Genomic DNA, 17729 nt, shown 5'->3' with positions numbered 1-17729 from the left:
TTCTAAATGTCTCGCACCTATCCGCGCTGCTCCTTTTAGGTAATGGTTACTACCACGTTCCGTTTATAATCCTCTGGAGTTTTTCCCGTCTTGTAAATGTAACTAACTGGTTTAAACATCTCTAACCTCTTCTCCTGCATGTTTTAGAATTTCCCCCTGTATCCCATCTACTCCTGGAGCCTTATTATTCTTTAAATTTTTTAATGCTACATCGAACTCTTCTCTCATTATGGGATAACCAAGCTCACCTATTTCCACACTATCTTCCTTCTCTAATATATCTAACTCAGGGCCTGCGTATAGGTTCGCTAAATATTCTTTCCACCTATATGCCTTTTCCTCATTTTCTATCAAAATGACCCCTGCCTCGTTATTATTATATATTATTACTACTATATTCTACATCTCTAAAATTCCTTTTAATTATATTATACGCCTCATCGGCTTTACCTACTTCAAACTTTTCTTCTACTTCTTTACACATCCTATCAATCCACTGTCCCTTATAACGATTTCGCTTACATTAAGAAATTTTTAGAGAATACATTTTTTCACATAGGTATAAGATTCAGCCCATGAAAATATTCGTATTAATGCTTGTGCTGTTACGTGACGCAGGGTCAGTCACAGCGAGATTTTGTAAATCACAAAAACAATAGTAGTCGTGCTGCATGATACCGCAGTGTAATGTGACGCAATTTATGTTCAACAGAATCTGTGTCATTCTCCCCAGTAATACGGAATACGGTGCGATCACCCCAACATAGTCACAGAACCTTACTAATCAAATACACCAATTGAGTAAAAACAATATCATCTTAATTCTCAATATAATTTATAACATATTTCTACATTCAGAAGCACAAATTCACATTTATTTTCTAGAAAAACACAGTGTAATAAAATTATAAAAATATTTAATTTTTGCATTAATGGTTTAGGTTGTTTAACTATTCTGCCATAACGTGTTGGGTTTTTATTTTTACGTCCATCTAGTTCATTATTTACATTCACATTACAATCAATATTTTTCACACAATTTTTTATTTTGTTAGTTAATACATCGTGAACATCAGAATTTAGACTATCCTTATAATTAAGTTCCAACGGAAAAACGCTTTGTATAGGCCTTACTAATTTTCCGGCACAGGTAAAATCCGGACAACCCGCACCTTGTCGTCCTTAACAACTATTGTCTCTTTCACTCTAGCTAACCAATCAATTAATTTTTTTTAAATTATTGCTTCCTACGAAAACAATATCGCATATCTTAACGATTTCCTCGTTTTTAAATTTATTTTTCTGATGAACCATCGCACCCAAATATTCATTTCTAACCGCTGCCTTAAGTCGTCTTTTATTTTCTAGCGATATAAATAACGTTTGCTAAAATGTCATTTTTCAACACAATCAAGATCCGAAACGCCTATTTCCTTTATTTCTTGTAGAAACATCGATGAAGATAAACAGGTACAAGTTCCTGTTCATTATCATAAATAAACGTTATAGGTCGCGAATTTATGACAACTTCTCAAACCAAAAGAATTGCTAACATTTCTTCAATAATCCTTTCCACCAGGCTGCAGTAGGAGGGTTACCCTTGTACTCTTTACCTTTTAGATTTAGCAGTTTTTAGATCGAAACGTTGAACAATTCTCCAAATTATCACTTCATTTTGCACTTCGACCAAGAAATTCATAAGAAGGGTCATCTGTCATCTGATTCGATCGAGCTAGACGTATCACTTAAATCACGAGACGCCACATTTTTATTTCGTTGCCACGCGCGCAATAAATCTTCCAGTAGCGAAAATTTTATAATAAACGGATATAGTAATGCCGCGCACTTGTCTGTGGTAACACCAAGATTTTTGAGGGCTGTTAAATGCTGTTGTAGTCTATCATACAACGTTGACAGCGGAATATTTTCAGCAGAAGACAATGCATTTTGTAATACTAATTGCAAGGGTTCATTCACGCACACTTCAATTTGAACATCTTCGCGACCAAAATGATTCTTTAAACTGTTTATAACTTTATCTTAATGGTCAGATGACTGTCAGCTAAAATCGCGGAAATATCTAATCAAATACTGAAATTTATCTTCTTTATCTAAATATGGTATATAAGTCGATTGGCGGCAATTTCAAATTTCTTCTCGTTGCCACTTAACTGTTCACGTTTTCCAGAGTTTGTTGATGATTTCGGCTTGTTAAGTTATTTACTCTAAATTGCATGGTCAAAAAAATTTGCTTTTATATTCGTCAGCGTCCTCATATTCCTTTTGAATGTCCGTATTGGTAGTTTCCGGTATTTCGCACATACAATCGATAACAAAGTTAGTAGTTGTTTCCAGTTTGCTATCTAGAATTTGGAAAGCTACCGTAATGTCCGACACATTTACTTCTTCTCGACACAATTCATTAATAACATTCGATGCTTTCGTAAATGTTGCATGTTGGGCCGCTGTTTTCTATCTTCCTTGATCTATTCACGGTTGCCAAATGTTTTATCAATTAGGAATGGGTAAAATAATATAATTAGAAAACACCTTTTGTTCAGTGTTATACCATGTGAATGCACCTAACGGTTCTAATAATGTATATCAAGTAATATTGATATAAGTTTAAATATGAATATAGATACCCGAGATACTTGGTACTAATAGATCATTTTTCACAATGGATTGAGATTTACTTATTATCGAATAAAACTTCGGAAACGATAATAAAGGCCGTGCAAGATATTGTTTGTAGATTTAGTTACCTTGAATACTTAATAGTAGACAACTTACCATTTCTGACACGTAAATGTAAAAAATATTACATAGAAAAGGTTATTACGATTTTAACGTGCTCTCCTCATTACCATCAAAGTACTGGCCTATCCAAGAAAGCAGTTAATATAGGAAAACAAATTCTAAAAAAGAGTTACGAAGAAAATGCTGCTATAGAAAAATGTTGATGGAAAGTAATAATAGTCTTAAAGTATTTTCATCTCAAATACTACAATGTAGAATCCTTAGAACACAATTACCGTTAACAAGTACAAAACTGGAACCTAAAATGCAAACACACATTAATGAATGATTAGCTCAGAATAGGAAGGAGTGGAGGTGCGTGTCCAACCAACTGACGACCTTATGATGATGAAAGAAAACTTAGTGTAAAACTACATTATGACAAAACAAGCCGCAAAAAACAAACACAAAAGAAGGGATAAAGTTGAAATAAAAATTACTGTAGATAAAATATAGCAAAAGCACCAAGATCGTACTGGGTACGCTAAGAGTGTAACGGAAGAATAGTTAGGCGTAATACTAATAATGGAACCTGAATTATATACCGATCAATATCTACAGAACAAGTAAACAAATAGTGATATTCGATGTATCTTTCAACGATTGAACTCAACCCAAATATAAGTAGTTCTAATAAGACTTCAAGATATGGTCGTTCTATCAAACCGCAGAAACGACTTAATCTATGAGGAGTATAGATACAGATACCCGATATGTAAACGTTACTTGTGCTGTTATATTCATTGTACTTGTGTTAAATAAATGTTTGATCAATATTATTTTTTGCAAAACTAAAAACCTTTTTTAACAAGCAAGATAACATATAGTAAAATGAAGATTCGGACTATAGGGTCGTGGTCTAACTGAACCATTCTATCCAGACGTTTCGTCAGCTACTGCGGCTGACATCCTCAGCGGTAGTGCTGCGTTGACAACGTGAACGTAGTTATATCTCGAAGAATAGTTCACTTAGACCTCGGCCTTTGTACTTATAAGATAACATACGTATTTTATTATAAGTGAGAACAGTACAATTACTCAATAACGACTAGGTAGGTATTACTCTACTTACCTACTACTATAATAAACATGCACATATAACGGCAGCTCTCTAGCTGTACTGTTACCGGTTTGGCAATTTAGAAGTAGATGTCAATCCAGGTGAAAAGAAGAAGAATAGGAAAAAGAAGAAGGCGTAGAAGGGAAATTGTAAAATTAATGCTTTTAACTGGAAAATTAATTAATTTCGTATATATATATATTCCACTCTTTACTATCCTGAGCTAAACTTCGCATNTATATATATACACGAAATTAATTGCTGTTTTTAATTAGAAAATAAGGAATTTTGTGAAAAATAATTAATTTCGTGATATGTAACATAGAATTTACTACTTTTCTATTATTCTGTGTTCAGTAAGACAGGGTTGCTTGAGTACGTATATGACAAACATTGTGATGGGAAAAATCAGCCTTTCCCACTGAGAAGTACTGTTTGAACATTTAATCCCTAAAGGTCAAAATCACAGTGGTTTCATGCAAAAGAACCTAACGTAATCTAACTCTAACCTAACCAAATTACTGTTAGGCAACATTTTGTATTCTTGTATTCCTGCCATGGTCAACAATTTTTTAGTTATTATTAACATCGAAACTTAGTTTTGATTAAAATTAAATATAAAAATGGAGTGACTTAACTATGATTGTCATTTCAAAAAGTTTGGGTATTACACTTAATAACTTAAAATCAAGATGGGACTAGTTTCTAGCACCGTTTCGATTACCTTATTTAAATATTGGAGTCTTTTTTCATATTACTGGAAAAGAGCCTTCGTTCAGTGATTTGGAAAATAGTGCTTGCAAAATTGGTGTTAAATTCGCTATGAACACTTTTATTTTCAAATTTATATACATATATGTGGGGTCGCATTCGATGAGTAACCTTTTAGTAATTTACCCCTTGCATGTTTTATATTGGTTTTTAGTAAGCGTTTGTCATCTATATGATAGCGATTTTAAAAATCGTTCTTCATTTTAAAGATCCATTTTCCCTAATATGTAATATTATTTGGACAAATGATGCACCATAGGTGCGATAGAACCTCTCATGGTATCGTCAACGTTAGATTTCAAAGATGGTTTGGTTTCAGTGTTTGGTGTGCTCTACTAGGCAATCGTGTTTTAACTTATCACCTGTACTAAGAACATCATAATGACCAACGGTAATATGGCATCTTAAACCAACATATTATTGAGGAGTTTATGGAAAAATTTCCATTAGCTGAAGCAAATAAGTTCTTTGAGCAAGATTAAACATGAATTTTGCAAGCAATTGGATAGGAAGTAATAGACCAGTGAAGGGGGGCCTGCATGATCACCGGAATTATCGCCACTGGATTCTCCTTTTGGGAGTACATTAAAAATAAATTATATGGTGCAAAGAAATTAATAACAATTTGAATGTACTAAGACAAAATTTCATAGATTACCTATGTAAATTCAATTTCAAATATTGTTGTTCATAATGCTGTTTGGAGTATCATAACAAGATCCAATTTATGTATCAGTTTGAATATATAGTTCAGTTCAGTTATGACTCCCATGATTGTTTGGGTTTTTCTTTTATTTTCGTAAAAATAAACTAATGAAGTTGTCTTTTTTCTGAATAACACTTGAAATATGTTTCCGATGCCACATCAGAATTGTTATTGTTTTGAATAATGTTGTATCTTATTATACGAGAGTTAATGAGAAAAACTCAAATTAATACCATGCACTTTAATATGACCAATGGGTGATCACTATTATATAGATAACAAACACCTACTAGTAATCAATGCAAAAAAGTAAAAAAAAAGATTATTTTTGTAATTTAATGCTTATTCATCGAAAGCACATAACATATATATTTGAAAACAGGTACAAATTGTCTTTTTAACTAAGGCATAGCCAACTATGATTCATATTTAAAAAATACAAGTTTATGTAGCTCGAAAGGAGATGATTTTTTTAATTCTACCAACACCAGTGTATTCTATGCAAGAAAGTGCCTGAAGAATGTAAAAGTTATTATTTTTTTTTTGTATCTGTTATAGTTACGGAATTGTCGTATACAACCATCGAAATTTGTCCACCCAGTTTGAGATTCGGTTTGTATACTGGTTTGAAATAATCAGCGGTGGTGTTAACAATATCACATATAGAGTTTACTTCAATATCATCTAGAAAGATAGTGCCGGGTAGTTCACATTTCGAATTTTGGAAAATTTCTCTTTTTATTTAATAGAGATTTTAGTATCAATAACAAAGGAATCTAGCATATCATTGGTAAATTGTTTACAGTATTTATGAAGTTTTAAGAAAGTCGCATAGTCGGATTCACAAAAGGATCTCTTAAAAATAGCATATACAAGAGTTTTTTTTATGAAGTAGTTACTTCAACTCCTTGGAATACCAGGCAGATTAATTAGATGACGTCATATTTTTGGAAGCACGTTCATGAAGTATGAATTATACCAAGTGTATTATTTTCAAAATATATTAACCATTCTATTTTTGTTAATTTTTCATTAATTGCTATAAACTTCGCATTTCGCAATCGAGCCAGGATCCCTGACTTTTCAACTATTGCCTACTTTAATGTATTGAACACCGTACAAATATTTTCTTAAAATTCTCATTGTTAATGATGATTATACATTGGTTCGATGATTCTGTGACATACGTAGTTAGATAGTATCGTCGTTGTTGCTGCTGTCACCTCTCCTAGCCTAGTAGTAGAGCAATGATGTGCTAAGCAGGGACCCAGGTTTGATCCCCGGTGAGGATGTGATAGCAGCAATATTTTTTTCTCATTAAAGTGAGGTTATCTGTAGTGGTAAAAAATAATTCAAAAATTAATTCACTTCGTTAGTTGAAGAATAATTACTTTTGCGTTACGTAGCATGTTTCTAACGAAAAAGTAAACACGGAAGGCGCTTAGAAATAAAAACTACAGTTTCCTTAGGCTCTGTAGTGAGGCCAAAATTATTTTATATGTACCTTAATGACATTTCTTAATTTCCAACTATTTAACTTACATCTTTGGCGAATGAGGCTGCTGAAGGTATAGTATGCACACTATATTTGCAAACAAATGTAGATACTCGTGAGAATATTAGAACTTATGTAAAACTGCAAGCAGTTCCCAGGAAATTGTACCCATTGTTGGTATACAATTTGCCATTGTCACAAAATAACAAAAAATTGATCTACAAAAGGATAATAAGGCTAATAATAACGTATGCAGCACCAGTCTGGTGTGGGGCAGCATCCATTATAATTAATATGCTCCAAATTTTGCAAAATCAGTTTTTAAGATTACTTCTATCAGTAAGAAACTTAACCGGTATGAAAACACAACATGATCTACGTGAAATCGAGTATATGTATAAAAGAATATCAATATGTATGGCTTTGTAGAAGTCAATTAAAATATGAACCATTACTATAAAACGTACTAATAACTAACTGTAATAATTTACCATAAAATTTAGGGCTGCCATGTCACAATGTCGGGAGATATACGTGTCCGTGTCCGTACATATGAATTCGTAAATGTGTATATGTCTGCACATAAACAACTTGTAATTAGGTATACATGAATAATAATTAAATTAAAACTTAAAATTTAAATAATTATTTTATTTTAGGTCAAAATTTGTAGCAAATTAACATAGATTAAACATTTGTATTGTCCAAAATAACTTATTGTTTACAAATTTCCAATAATGTATTTTGTTCAGACTTAGTTTAAAATTTCATATATTATAGTTTATTCTCACACATTACTGAGTCATTACCATCGAAACACTCAAGTTATTTCTCTCTTCAGTCCATAAGTTATTTATAATTGAAAAAAATCTCTCAATAAACGCATTACTTACAGATATTATATTCATATCAGTTATTAAAATCGGGTCTCAGGAGAAGTCTTATGATTACGGAAGTCTCCCGGTCAAATCCGGAGAGATGACAACCCTAATAAACTTAAATTACCACACAGATTGTTATTGCAAAATAAACTTTTTAGTATTTAGGTTAAGTAAGTATTCAGGTACTAAAGGCAAACAATATATTTATAGTTACTATATTTTTAATATGTTATAAATGCACATAATATTGTTACATGAATAAAAGTATTAAAAAATAAAAAAAATATGCGGGCGACGGCAAGGTGGCGCGGGTTCTATTCGCAAACAATAAATTGTTTACAAGTAAGCATTTATTTTTCAAATTTACTTTTTAAACATTAAATAACACTGTGTTTGATGCTTCGCTAAAACATGGGGCAAGGCCAACCGGACTTTCTAAATTTCTTTGATGGTAACATAACGGCAGAAAAATATAACAATGGTGAATTAAACAAAATTTAAACATACTGTGTTAAAAAATGAATTCTAGGCTGCATTTGCTTCATGGATAACATTTAAAAGCGCAACTTAAAAAAGGAAATTACTATAAAGCCTACCTTCTATTAACAATAGCCTTAAATTTGGCGGTAATGGGTAAATTTTTAAATAATTTTAGTTTTAAACTTAAACGTTACCTTTCTAATAACTTCGGCTTTCTAGTTGCCAAAAAAAACAGTTTGAAACTAGATAAATGCATAGTGAACATTAAAAATAAAATAATCAGCCTTATGTTTAAAATTAGTGATTATTATCAAATACATGGTAATTCCTGTGACGACTCTCATATACGTAACCCGTTCATTAAAAGTTTTTAAATTTAAAGTACTACAGATGAGAAAATAGGGCAAATAACCTAAAAGCTGTCGCTCTTTCTAACTAGAATATTTTCGATCGTCTGTTACTTCTGGTTATACCGGAAATCGACATCGACTAGCTTATTTTAAATGGAATACTGTAATTTTTATGGCAGTTTTAGATTCAGCGAACTTTTTTTAATCGACTTTGATTATAAAACTCTGTCTGAATAATTAGTAGTTTTCGAAATATTTCGATTTTTCTGAAAATTTTGAAAATTGCCTTCCGGTGATACTTTGATTTTTTGTAGCGCTAATTCAATGTATTAATGAATTCATTTTTGAATAAGTTTTACCTGCTACAGATAACCTTAAATTAATGAGGAAAAATTATAGCTTAGTGGTAGAGTACTGTAAGGGGTTCGATTTCTGGCAAACGAGTGACAGCAGCAACAATTTTTCCTCACTAATTTGAGGTTACCTGTAGTGGGTAAAATTAATTCACTAATAAATTGCATTCCAATGCTAAATATCGGATTATTCGGTTAATTTTGAAATTGTTGTAGTCCTATTGAATGATCAGGTATCTCATACCTATCTCCATCTGGTATTGTGCTCTTAGTATCGTAAATGTATACAGGGTGTGAAAAATGTAGTGTCCAACTTATAGAACTTCGAACTGTTTTTAGGTTTTTTCAAATAAAATACCTTGTATAGTATTTCATCAGTGAATATATAGTAGAACTGAATTCTGCGTCGATTGATAAGGATTCCCCATATCTATTTGTGATACTTTTTGAGTTATAAGAAATTTTTGAACATTGTTACATTGTTACGTTTTTAAATGATTCAGGTAAAAATTGTTGTGCGCTAAGCAGTTTGTCAGATGCTTTATATTAGTTACGACAGTGTTGAGGTATCAAAATGGAAAACGAACAGGACAATAATACTAATAACGATATTTTAAATTTATTTTACATTCATGGAGAATGTCAGAATGTAGTAGAGAGTACTTGTCGTCTTTTCAACCAAAGGTATATCCGCATCCGATGTACAATACACAATTCAGGCGAATAGAAGCACAATTTCTGCGTTTTGGAATTTGAACAAAAAAATTGTACCAAAAACACGTAAATGAAGACTAAAATAACAAAATTGATGTATATCTACTTTAACGTCAATTCCTGCAGCCTCAATGACTTGGGAATATCTGTCGCATCGGTCCACAGAATGTTGCACAATTACAACTTCCATCCATATTCCTGTATTACTTTACAAACATTTGGATGATACAAGAAGAATTAAATTTTAGTACTCCTGCAAAATGATATAACATTCTTATTCGAAATTGGTGGTAAATCGGAGAAAATACTTTTGGGACTCACATAATCCTCATATTGCAAGGGAGTTAAAATTCCAGGATATATTTGGTTTTAATGTGTTTGCTCTAATGCTGCATAATAGAGTGGTATTTGAAATTTACAATGTAAATTCCGAGAGGTATGTAGGAATAACAAGAGGGGTTGTGTCTACGTTTTTGTGCAATTTACCATTAGCTTTAGTAAGATATTGCTGGTATATGTATAACGGATGGAGCAAGTGTAAACAATACTTATGACAGCATGTTCGAAAATCGTGGATTGGGAGTAACGGCTCTTAGAAATGGTCCCCTAGGTCTCCCGACTCAACCCCCCCCCCCCAACTTCTATTTATGGGATCGTGGTAAAAGTATGGAGTATAATCGCCCAGTTGATATCCCTCTAGAATTAGAAGCAAAGGTAAAAAGAATATTGAGAAACATTCAGACCCAATTCAAGTGAGGAAAGCTACTCCCGATGAAGTGCACCGAAGGATAATTGAGTACTTAAGCAGGACTGGAGGACACTTTGAATATTTATAGTTTATCGTTTTTATTTAATTGTGTGTTGTTTTATTTTCATTGTGTTTTTAATATTCATGTACGTTTCTATTCGAATGAATTTTGTTTTGCTCATCGGCAAATTCGAATATCTTTGGTTGATGATGATCTCAATAAATTTTACATTTTGAAATCTCAACGCTATCGGAACTAATGTAAAACATCTGGCAGTATTTAGAAGGTAATAATGTAGGTTTCTAGACGGCCTATACTGGAAAATTCTAGAAAACATGAAGTCGCTATAAATAGCTGTCGCGAGATCGAGTTGAGTTAGTAGGAGTCAGAAAGTTCGAGGTGATACGAAGCGAAGAAGTGACAAAGTGTTCATAGTGGTAAATTGATAAATGATGAATAATAGAACTGTTAAATAAAAACAGTTAAATAAAAGTAGGTAGTCAAATTTCGAAAAGGTGTTTAAATACATACATGACATTTGGTATCAGTTGTGGGATATAAGAAAACCGAAGAGGATTGGAGAAGAAGGATTTTGAAGAATTCCATCAAATATTTTAAAGCGTTCATCGGTCAATTTTCTGGAAGTTTATATCGGCTGCAAGAAACCCTAGCAAGTGATATATCGTTGGAAACCTCTCGAAGAGAGAAGAAACAATCTGACATCATTTCATCGAACTTTCTGGAAGTTTCCATTGGCTGCGTGAAATCCTAATAAGTGATACATCGTTGGAAAGCTCTTGAAGAATGAGGAATAAAACTGATCAAAGAGTTCCATCGAGGTTTCTAGAAGTTTTTACCAATCGTGACTTACCCAAACAAACCATATATTGTTGGAAAGCTCCCGAAGAAAGAACGATTTTATTAAAATCGTCAAACTTTCTAGAAGAAATCAAAATATTACATGCCTGTTACAACTGGAGCTACTGAATCGAAAATGGAAGACCAACTAAAAGAATTAATTGCAGTGATGGCAGTAATGAAAGCAGACATGAAAACTGGACAAGAAGAAATGAAAGCAGGATAAAAAAAAATGAAAGCAGACATGAAAATGGGATAAGAAGAAATAAAAAAGAAAATGGAAGCAGTACAAGATGATATGAAAATAGGACAAGACGAATTGAAAGCAGCTCAAGAAGAAACGAAAAAGGACAGAAAGAAATGAAGGAAGAATTGAAAGCAGCTCACAAAGAAATGAAAGAAGAATTAAAAGCAAGTCAAGAAGAAATGAAGCAGAAAATGGAAGAGGCACAGGAAGAAACGAAAAAGGGAAGAAATGAAGCAAGAATTAAAATCAGTGCAAGATGACATGAAAATGGGACAAGATGAAATGAAAACAGTAATAAAGAACGTTCAAGAAGCAATAAATATGAGAATGAAGGACAAGATAAATGATATTAGAAATGAAATGGAAAAAAGACAGACGGGAAATCATAATGGAAAAGAAGATAGAAGAAATGAGAGAAGAAATAAGAAAAGAAGAAGAAGAAGAAAGAGAAGAAGCAAGAGAAGAAATTGAAAGACTATGACTACCTTCTACTGCTAAAGCTGAAGATCGCGGTGTAAGGCCATCAAAAATTACACCTTGTAGAGTAGTTTGGAGCATTCATACACCAACTGGCAGTACAAACATTTATTAAGTTGGGGGCGGTAAACTACAGCAAGTCTTTTGATTAGCCCACCGTAAGAATTGTAGTGAAGCACTGTCACATGCCCCAAAGTATGAAGCAGCGAAGCAAGCTTCCAAAGGTCATATACGTGTATGACAAGCAGAAATCGACAACAATCCAATTACAAAAGATGGTGTTATGTCGCTCATCAAGGAATGCGTAATCGATGTGAAGAAAGCCACTGCCAGAAACATAGGAGAATGGAACTCAGTGTTGGGAATTTGGAAGAACTGGCCATTTTGCTAGAGACTGTAAGAACTACAGTGGTCGTCTCAAGCTCTGGAATTGCGGTAAAATAGGGCACATAAGTCGAGAGTGTGCCCCTCAAACAAAACACGGCAGTCGTAAAACTAAGATCAGCCAACTTTATGGGGCGAAAGTTGGCTCACCCTTATTGAGCTCCCGAAGAAGTCATCATTTTGATACTGGACGGTGTTAACTCATTATTCATAGAAGGCTTCACAAATCAGCACAATGTTAGAATGGTTATTGACACAGGAGCATCCAACACCATCGTTCGACCTGATGTGGCATCGGAATGGCGAATTCGATGTTTGACCAGAAGATTGATCTTAACTACAGCTACCGGAGTACTTTCACTAATCCGTAGAGATTGCAACGTGGAAATTAAAATGGCAAATGCGATCTAATCTAGTTGGTCCTTCTTCAAGAACTTGGAATCGACTTAAATCTGAGCACTATTACAATCCGCATCGGTGTAGAAGAGATAGTAAAGTCAAATCCTAAGACGAAGCTTGCTGTCTACAAAATGATCGTAGAGGAAGATCGAGTGCTACCGAGCTCAGACTAGGAAACAGATGTAAAACTCGCGAGATTTTGATGATACCAGTGACGATCTAAGTTTACCCTACATTAGTAGACGATACTTGGAATATATATATAAATGATACTGGCAAAGAAAACTTCGAATTTCACTGCCATCTATACATAAAACTATAAAGCGTAACTTAAGGCGCGCATTTCAAAATTACACCAAATTTTTTTTTTGTTTTAATTGGAAATTGAAAAAAAAAACAAAAATATTAACAAATTTAATAACAAAGTATAAATGCAGTAATAAATACCATTACCACGATATTTTGTATGAACTACAAGAAGTTGAATGACGTAACGCTGGAGGACAGTTACCCATTGTCCCGAATCGACGACAAACTAGATAGTTTAGATGGAGCTAAATGGTTCTCTACTGTTGATTTGAAAAGTGAATACTGGCAAGTGGATATGCAACCGCAGGATAAGGAGAAGACTGCCTTTACAATTGGAAATAGTCTATGGCAGTTCAATCTGATTGGATTGTACAATGCACCGGCTACATTCGAAAAACTTATGGACATTGTATTACAAGGATTAAACTAGAAAATCTGTTTAGTTTTCCTAGACGACATAATGATACTAGGAAGAAGTTTCGACGACCACCTCCAAAACGTGACTGAACCCTTCCAGAAATTGTCAGCCGCAAGATTGAAGCTAAGAACCTAGAAATGCGTCCTGTTTAGAAGAGAAGTCAGGCCATGTCATAACATCAGAAGGAATAATGATCGACCCCTACAAACCGGATGCCGTTAAGAAGTTTTCTGGGACTTTGCTTCTACTACCGAAGATACGAGAATTTGCCAATTTAGTCTGACAACTACAGAGACTTAGAGAAGATGGAGTTTCGCTCCATTGGACACCCAAATGCCAAAAGGGATTTGAACATCTGAAGATAACACTCTCTAGAGCCCCAGTATTGAGGTACCCACAGTTCAGTGAAACCTTCAGCCGACGCTAGTAATGTGGGAGTTGGTGGTATGTTATCCCTAGTTCAAGATGGAAAGGAATATGTCATCGGGTATTTTAGTAACACACTGTTGAAACCAGAACGAAATTATTGTGTCACCCGTCGAGAGCTACAAACTATGGTTAAAACCATCGAACATTTCCACAAGTACCTGTATAGACGGAAGTTCCTTTTAAGAACGGATCATGCCTCCCTGAAGTGGCTACTGTAATTTAAGAATCCAGAAGGACAGTTTGCATAATGGTTGCAACGACATAAAGAATATGAGTTTGACATTGAGCATCGCCCAGGCAAACAACACGGTAACGTAAGAAAGAAAGAAGCCGGAACCTCAAGACGATTGTGGGTAGATGTAAGCCAGCTAATTACAAACAACGAAAACTTATTGAGCGCAGTGGACTTCCCTTAACTTGGACCACGGCGTTTTGAAAAGAATGTGGGAAAGTCCAGATGCAACCAGAAACAAACTCTAAGTAGTACTTCCGAAAAAAAAAATTTCAGAAGTCTTAGAAGCAGAAGGACATTTTGACCTTACGAAAATTCTAGGGAAAGTACGCGAGAGATGTTATTGGTCATGAAGTAGAAGCGATGAGGAAGACTGGTGCAGGAAAATGTCCGACATGCGCCGCCAGTAAAGGACCAATATCGAACCAGGAAGCTGAGAAGCTTGTCAATGACTGGATTAGTCGATATGAAGTACTATTGGAATTGGAATCCAACCAAAACAAGGACTACGTTCTTACATTCACAGTCTGACGGAATGGTTAAACGATTTAACGCTACTCTGGGGACCAATCTAAGAATCCAGGTTACCTACGGACATGATTTTGGTCGTCTTGGAGACTCTCCAGTACCTATAGACGAATACGTGGGCGAACTACGAGAACGACTAGAAGTTATCCATAAAGCTGTGCGCACGAAGCTGCGATTTGGAAGTGATCACATAAAGACTAGATACGGTCGACAAGCCAATTGTGTTGGGTTTGTCCGAAACTACAACAGCCTTAGGATGGTGCATTGTCACATGTATGTAGGCAACCCAACAAACATGGTGGCAAACAAGGCCAGGTTTCTAGACGGCTGTATACTGTAAAATTATAGAAAACGTAAAGTCTCTATAAATATTACATTACTTTGAGTGGAAAATCTCAGTAATGAGCACGGCCAATGTGTTGGGGTATACGTGTATTCAGCCGCTGCGCGTGCGCCTTGGTGCCAAAGCACGACAGTGACGCGAATCCATACGTGTACCCCCATACCACAAATCGATTAACGCGCCTAAAGAAGTGTTCACTTCAAAAATATGATTTGGAAAACGTAAAACTTAATAACACACCGATGAAAACAAATTTGAAAGTTCAGACAATTTTGTACAGAAATCTCTTTGCCAAATTATTCGGTGTGAATTATCTAGGTAGATATCAAAATTATTATGACGAGACTTGAAATGCTACCAGAGACCTTTAATGTAAAAATTGATAATTGAAGATAATGCCGGAGCTTTAACTATCGCTAAGTTCGGTAATTTTACTCAAAATGCTAAGCAGAAAAAAGTTTAATATCGTTAAGTTAGCGAAAACTTCGAAAGAGGAATCATTGACTTAATTAANACATACATATGCTATTCATAGCAAAAATTAAAAAATAAATAATATTCATAATAATGTAAGTGAAGATGTAAAAGAGGCGTGTTGGATATTACATTCTTATCTTCTTGTGTATCTGAGTCGACATTTGTGCGTGTACTATCGTAACCATAATCATGTAGTATCTACTGAATATGTTGTTCGTCGATCATATCGATTTTATCTTCCATCTTGTACAATCTTGTATGAAGGTGTGTACGGGTTGTAACAATTAAGCTATAACTTGAACTTGTATCTACCCTTTTTATTCAATAAATGTCTTTCCTTAACATTTTTTTTGTTGTGGTTATTATATATTCTGTTAAATATATTGTAGTTTAATATCTGTATACTGAATTTTCATTAGGATATTCCATTGTCCACTAACAATCACCCTCTCCTACTTAGGTACATTTAAAAATACTTCTGTAAAAAACTGCGTCAGTGTATTACTATTTATATTGACGTTAAATACATAGACATTATAAAATGAATAGAGAACCATACAAGAAATTCAGGAAAAATATAAAACATCAATCAATGTCACCGTTAGCGCAACGAGCCGCAGAGTTTCAAACTGGAATTCGCCTTGGACGAAGAAATTATAAATTTCAGGTCACAATGTATTGCCAATAAACATCGACGTCAAAATGCTGAACAATAGAAAAATACACATTACTTAATTAAGAAATTAATCTTTCAAAATTTAGGTAGTCATTGATTATTTTAATAGCAAACCAGTAGCTGAACAAGCGTTACAGGGTGAGCTCATATATAGGCAATTATGGTACACAATCACGAAGTATTACTTGTATTGATTAGCTAATAACTATACATCCATGAGTTTTCTAGTGGGGATACTTCTAAAAAAACAAAAATGTGTTGAAAAGGTTCATAATTATACCACACAAAATGACACTAGGTATGATTATGCAGAATGCAGAGAAACATTCAATCAGCAGCTTTTTCGCAATCGTAGGTTGACCCAGTTGGCCAAGCACCAAGTCGATGTTATCTGTATTTCAATTTTATCCCGATGAACTTGAAGAATGTCACATACATATGCTCAAAATTTGAGGAAAATAGTGCATGTTATTATGGTGAAAAGCGCAATGCAGCTCTTTATCTTGATGGCTCACTGTTGTCGTGATTAGTGTTAGTTTTCTTGACGGTTGATATTTATAATATTATAAGCACTTTTTAAATATATATTGGTAAAAAAAAGAATGAAGAACGAACTGTTGATGAATCTGAAAACCAATAAATAGTAATTAAATAAATTGTTCAAAATCTAAAAAAAGTTAGTTGGTATTGGTACTGATAAGCTTCTAATGATGTTTTTGTGTTTTAGGAATTTCGCAGTTAACACAATGTAGTCAAATTGCCAATTTACCAGAGTTGCCTGCTTCCGATGAAGAGCGTCTCCTACAAGCAGCTTTATCTCTTCAACAAAAGCTAATTCTGCGTCAGTGGATGAGCAAATTCAGTTTACTTAATTATTACCCACGGTATGTATACCTATCATCAGATTAATAATATGTAATAATTGTTATATTTATTATTACAGATTATTAGCTCTTAATGTTAACAGATTAGATGACGTTTATTGGTTTGAAAATAGTAAAGCAAGTCATGTTCTTAGTAAAGATTACGTACTATGGTCTAATGCTCGACAATCATTGCCTACAACTAAACAAGAGCTGGAATCCCTAAAGGCTGATCTTTGGTCAGAAGTTGTTAAAAGTACTAACCATCAGGACGCGTGGACATGGGGTAAGGGTTTATTTATTTATTAATATCTATCCAGAATTAACAATACCATTACTGTTTTACAATTGAACTTGTACCTATAGCGTACGTAATAAATATAACTGTGTATAGCCTCCATGGTATGCTTTTTTATTATTTATAAACGTTGCCTGTGTTTTATTTGAATGTATAACTAACAATAAAATATGGACGACAGTTTAGACCATGAAAGTGAGACGTCTGTTGTAAAGAAAGCGAAACTACACTATTACATATGATTAAGTTAACTACAGGGTGTCTCATAGAAGAGTTAGAATTTTAAAATTGAATATTTAAAAGACCGTTTGAATTGAGCATGGAGAGAGGGGTATTTTAGATTCGTCTTTCATGCGGATTTGTCATTTGCAATGTCGAATTGATTGGGTGCCCATCGCGATTACGCTGTTGAAGCGTTTATCATGGGGTACGT

At 33.9% G+C, this 17729-nt stretch overlaps 1 protein-coding gene across 2 annotated transcripts in view; it reads left to right on the top strand.

Moving 5' to 3' along the window:
* Window positions 1-17729, top strand: part of LOC108738064 — a 32498-nt gene that overhangs the window by 8566 nt on the left and 6203 nt on the right. For both annotated transcript variants that reach the window (XM_025975769.1, XM_025975770.1), the window contains exons 2-3: window positions 16863-17019; window positions 17079-17284. In XM_025975769.1, the coding sequence (XP_025831554.1) occupies window positions 16863-17019; window positions 17079-17284 (363 nt within the window). The remainder of the gene's footprint in view (window positions 1-16862; window positions 17020-17078; window positions 17285-17729) is intronic.

Source organism: Agrilus planipennis, unplaced genomic scaffold (genome assembly GCF_000699045.2).
Source record: "Agrilus planipennis isolate EAB-ADULT unplaced genomic scaffold, Apla_2.0 scaffold153, whole genome shotgun sequence".
Lineage (NCBI taxonomy): Eukaryota > Metazoa > Arthropoda > Insecta > Coleoptera > Buprestidae > Agrilus > Agrilus planipennis.
This window is presented reverse-complemented; position numbering and strand designations above follow the sequence as displayed.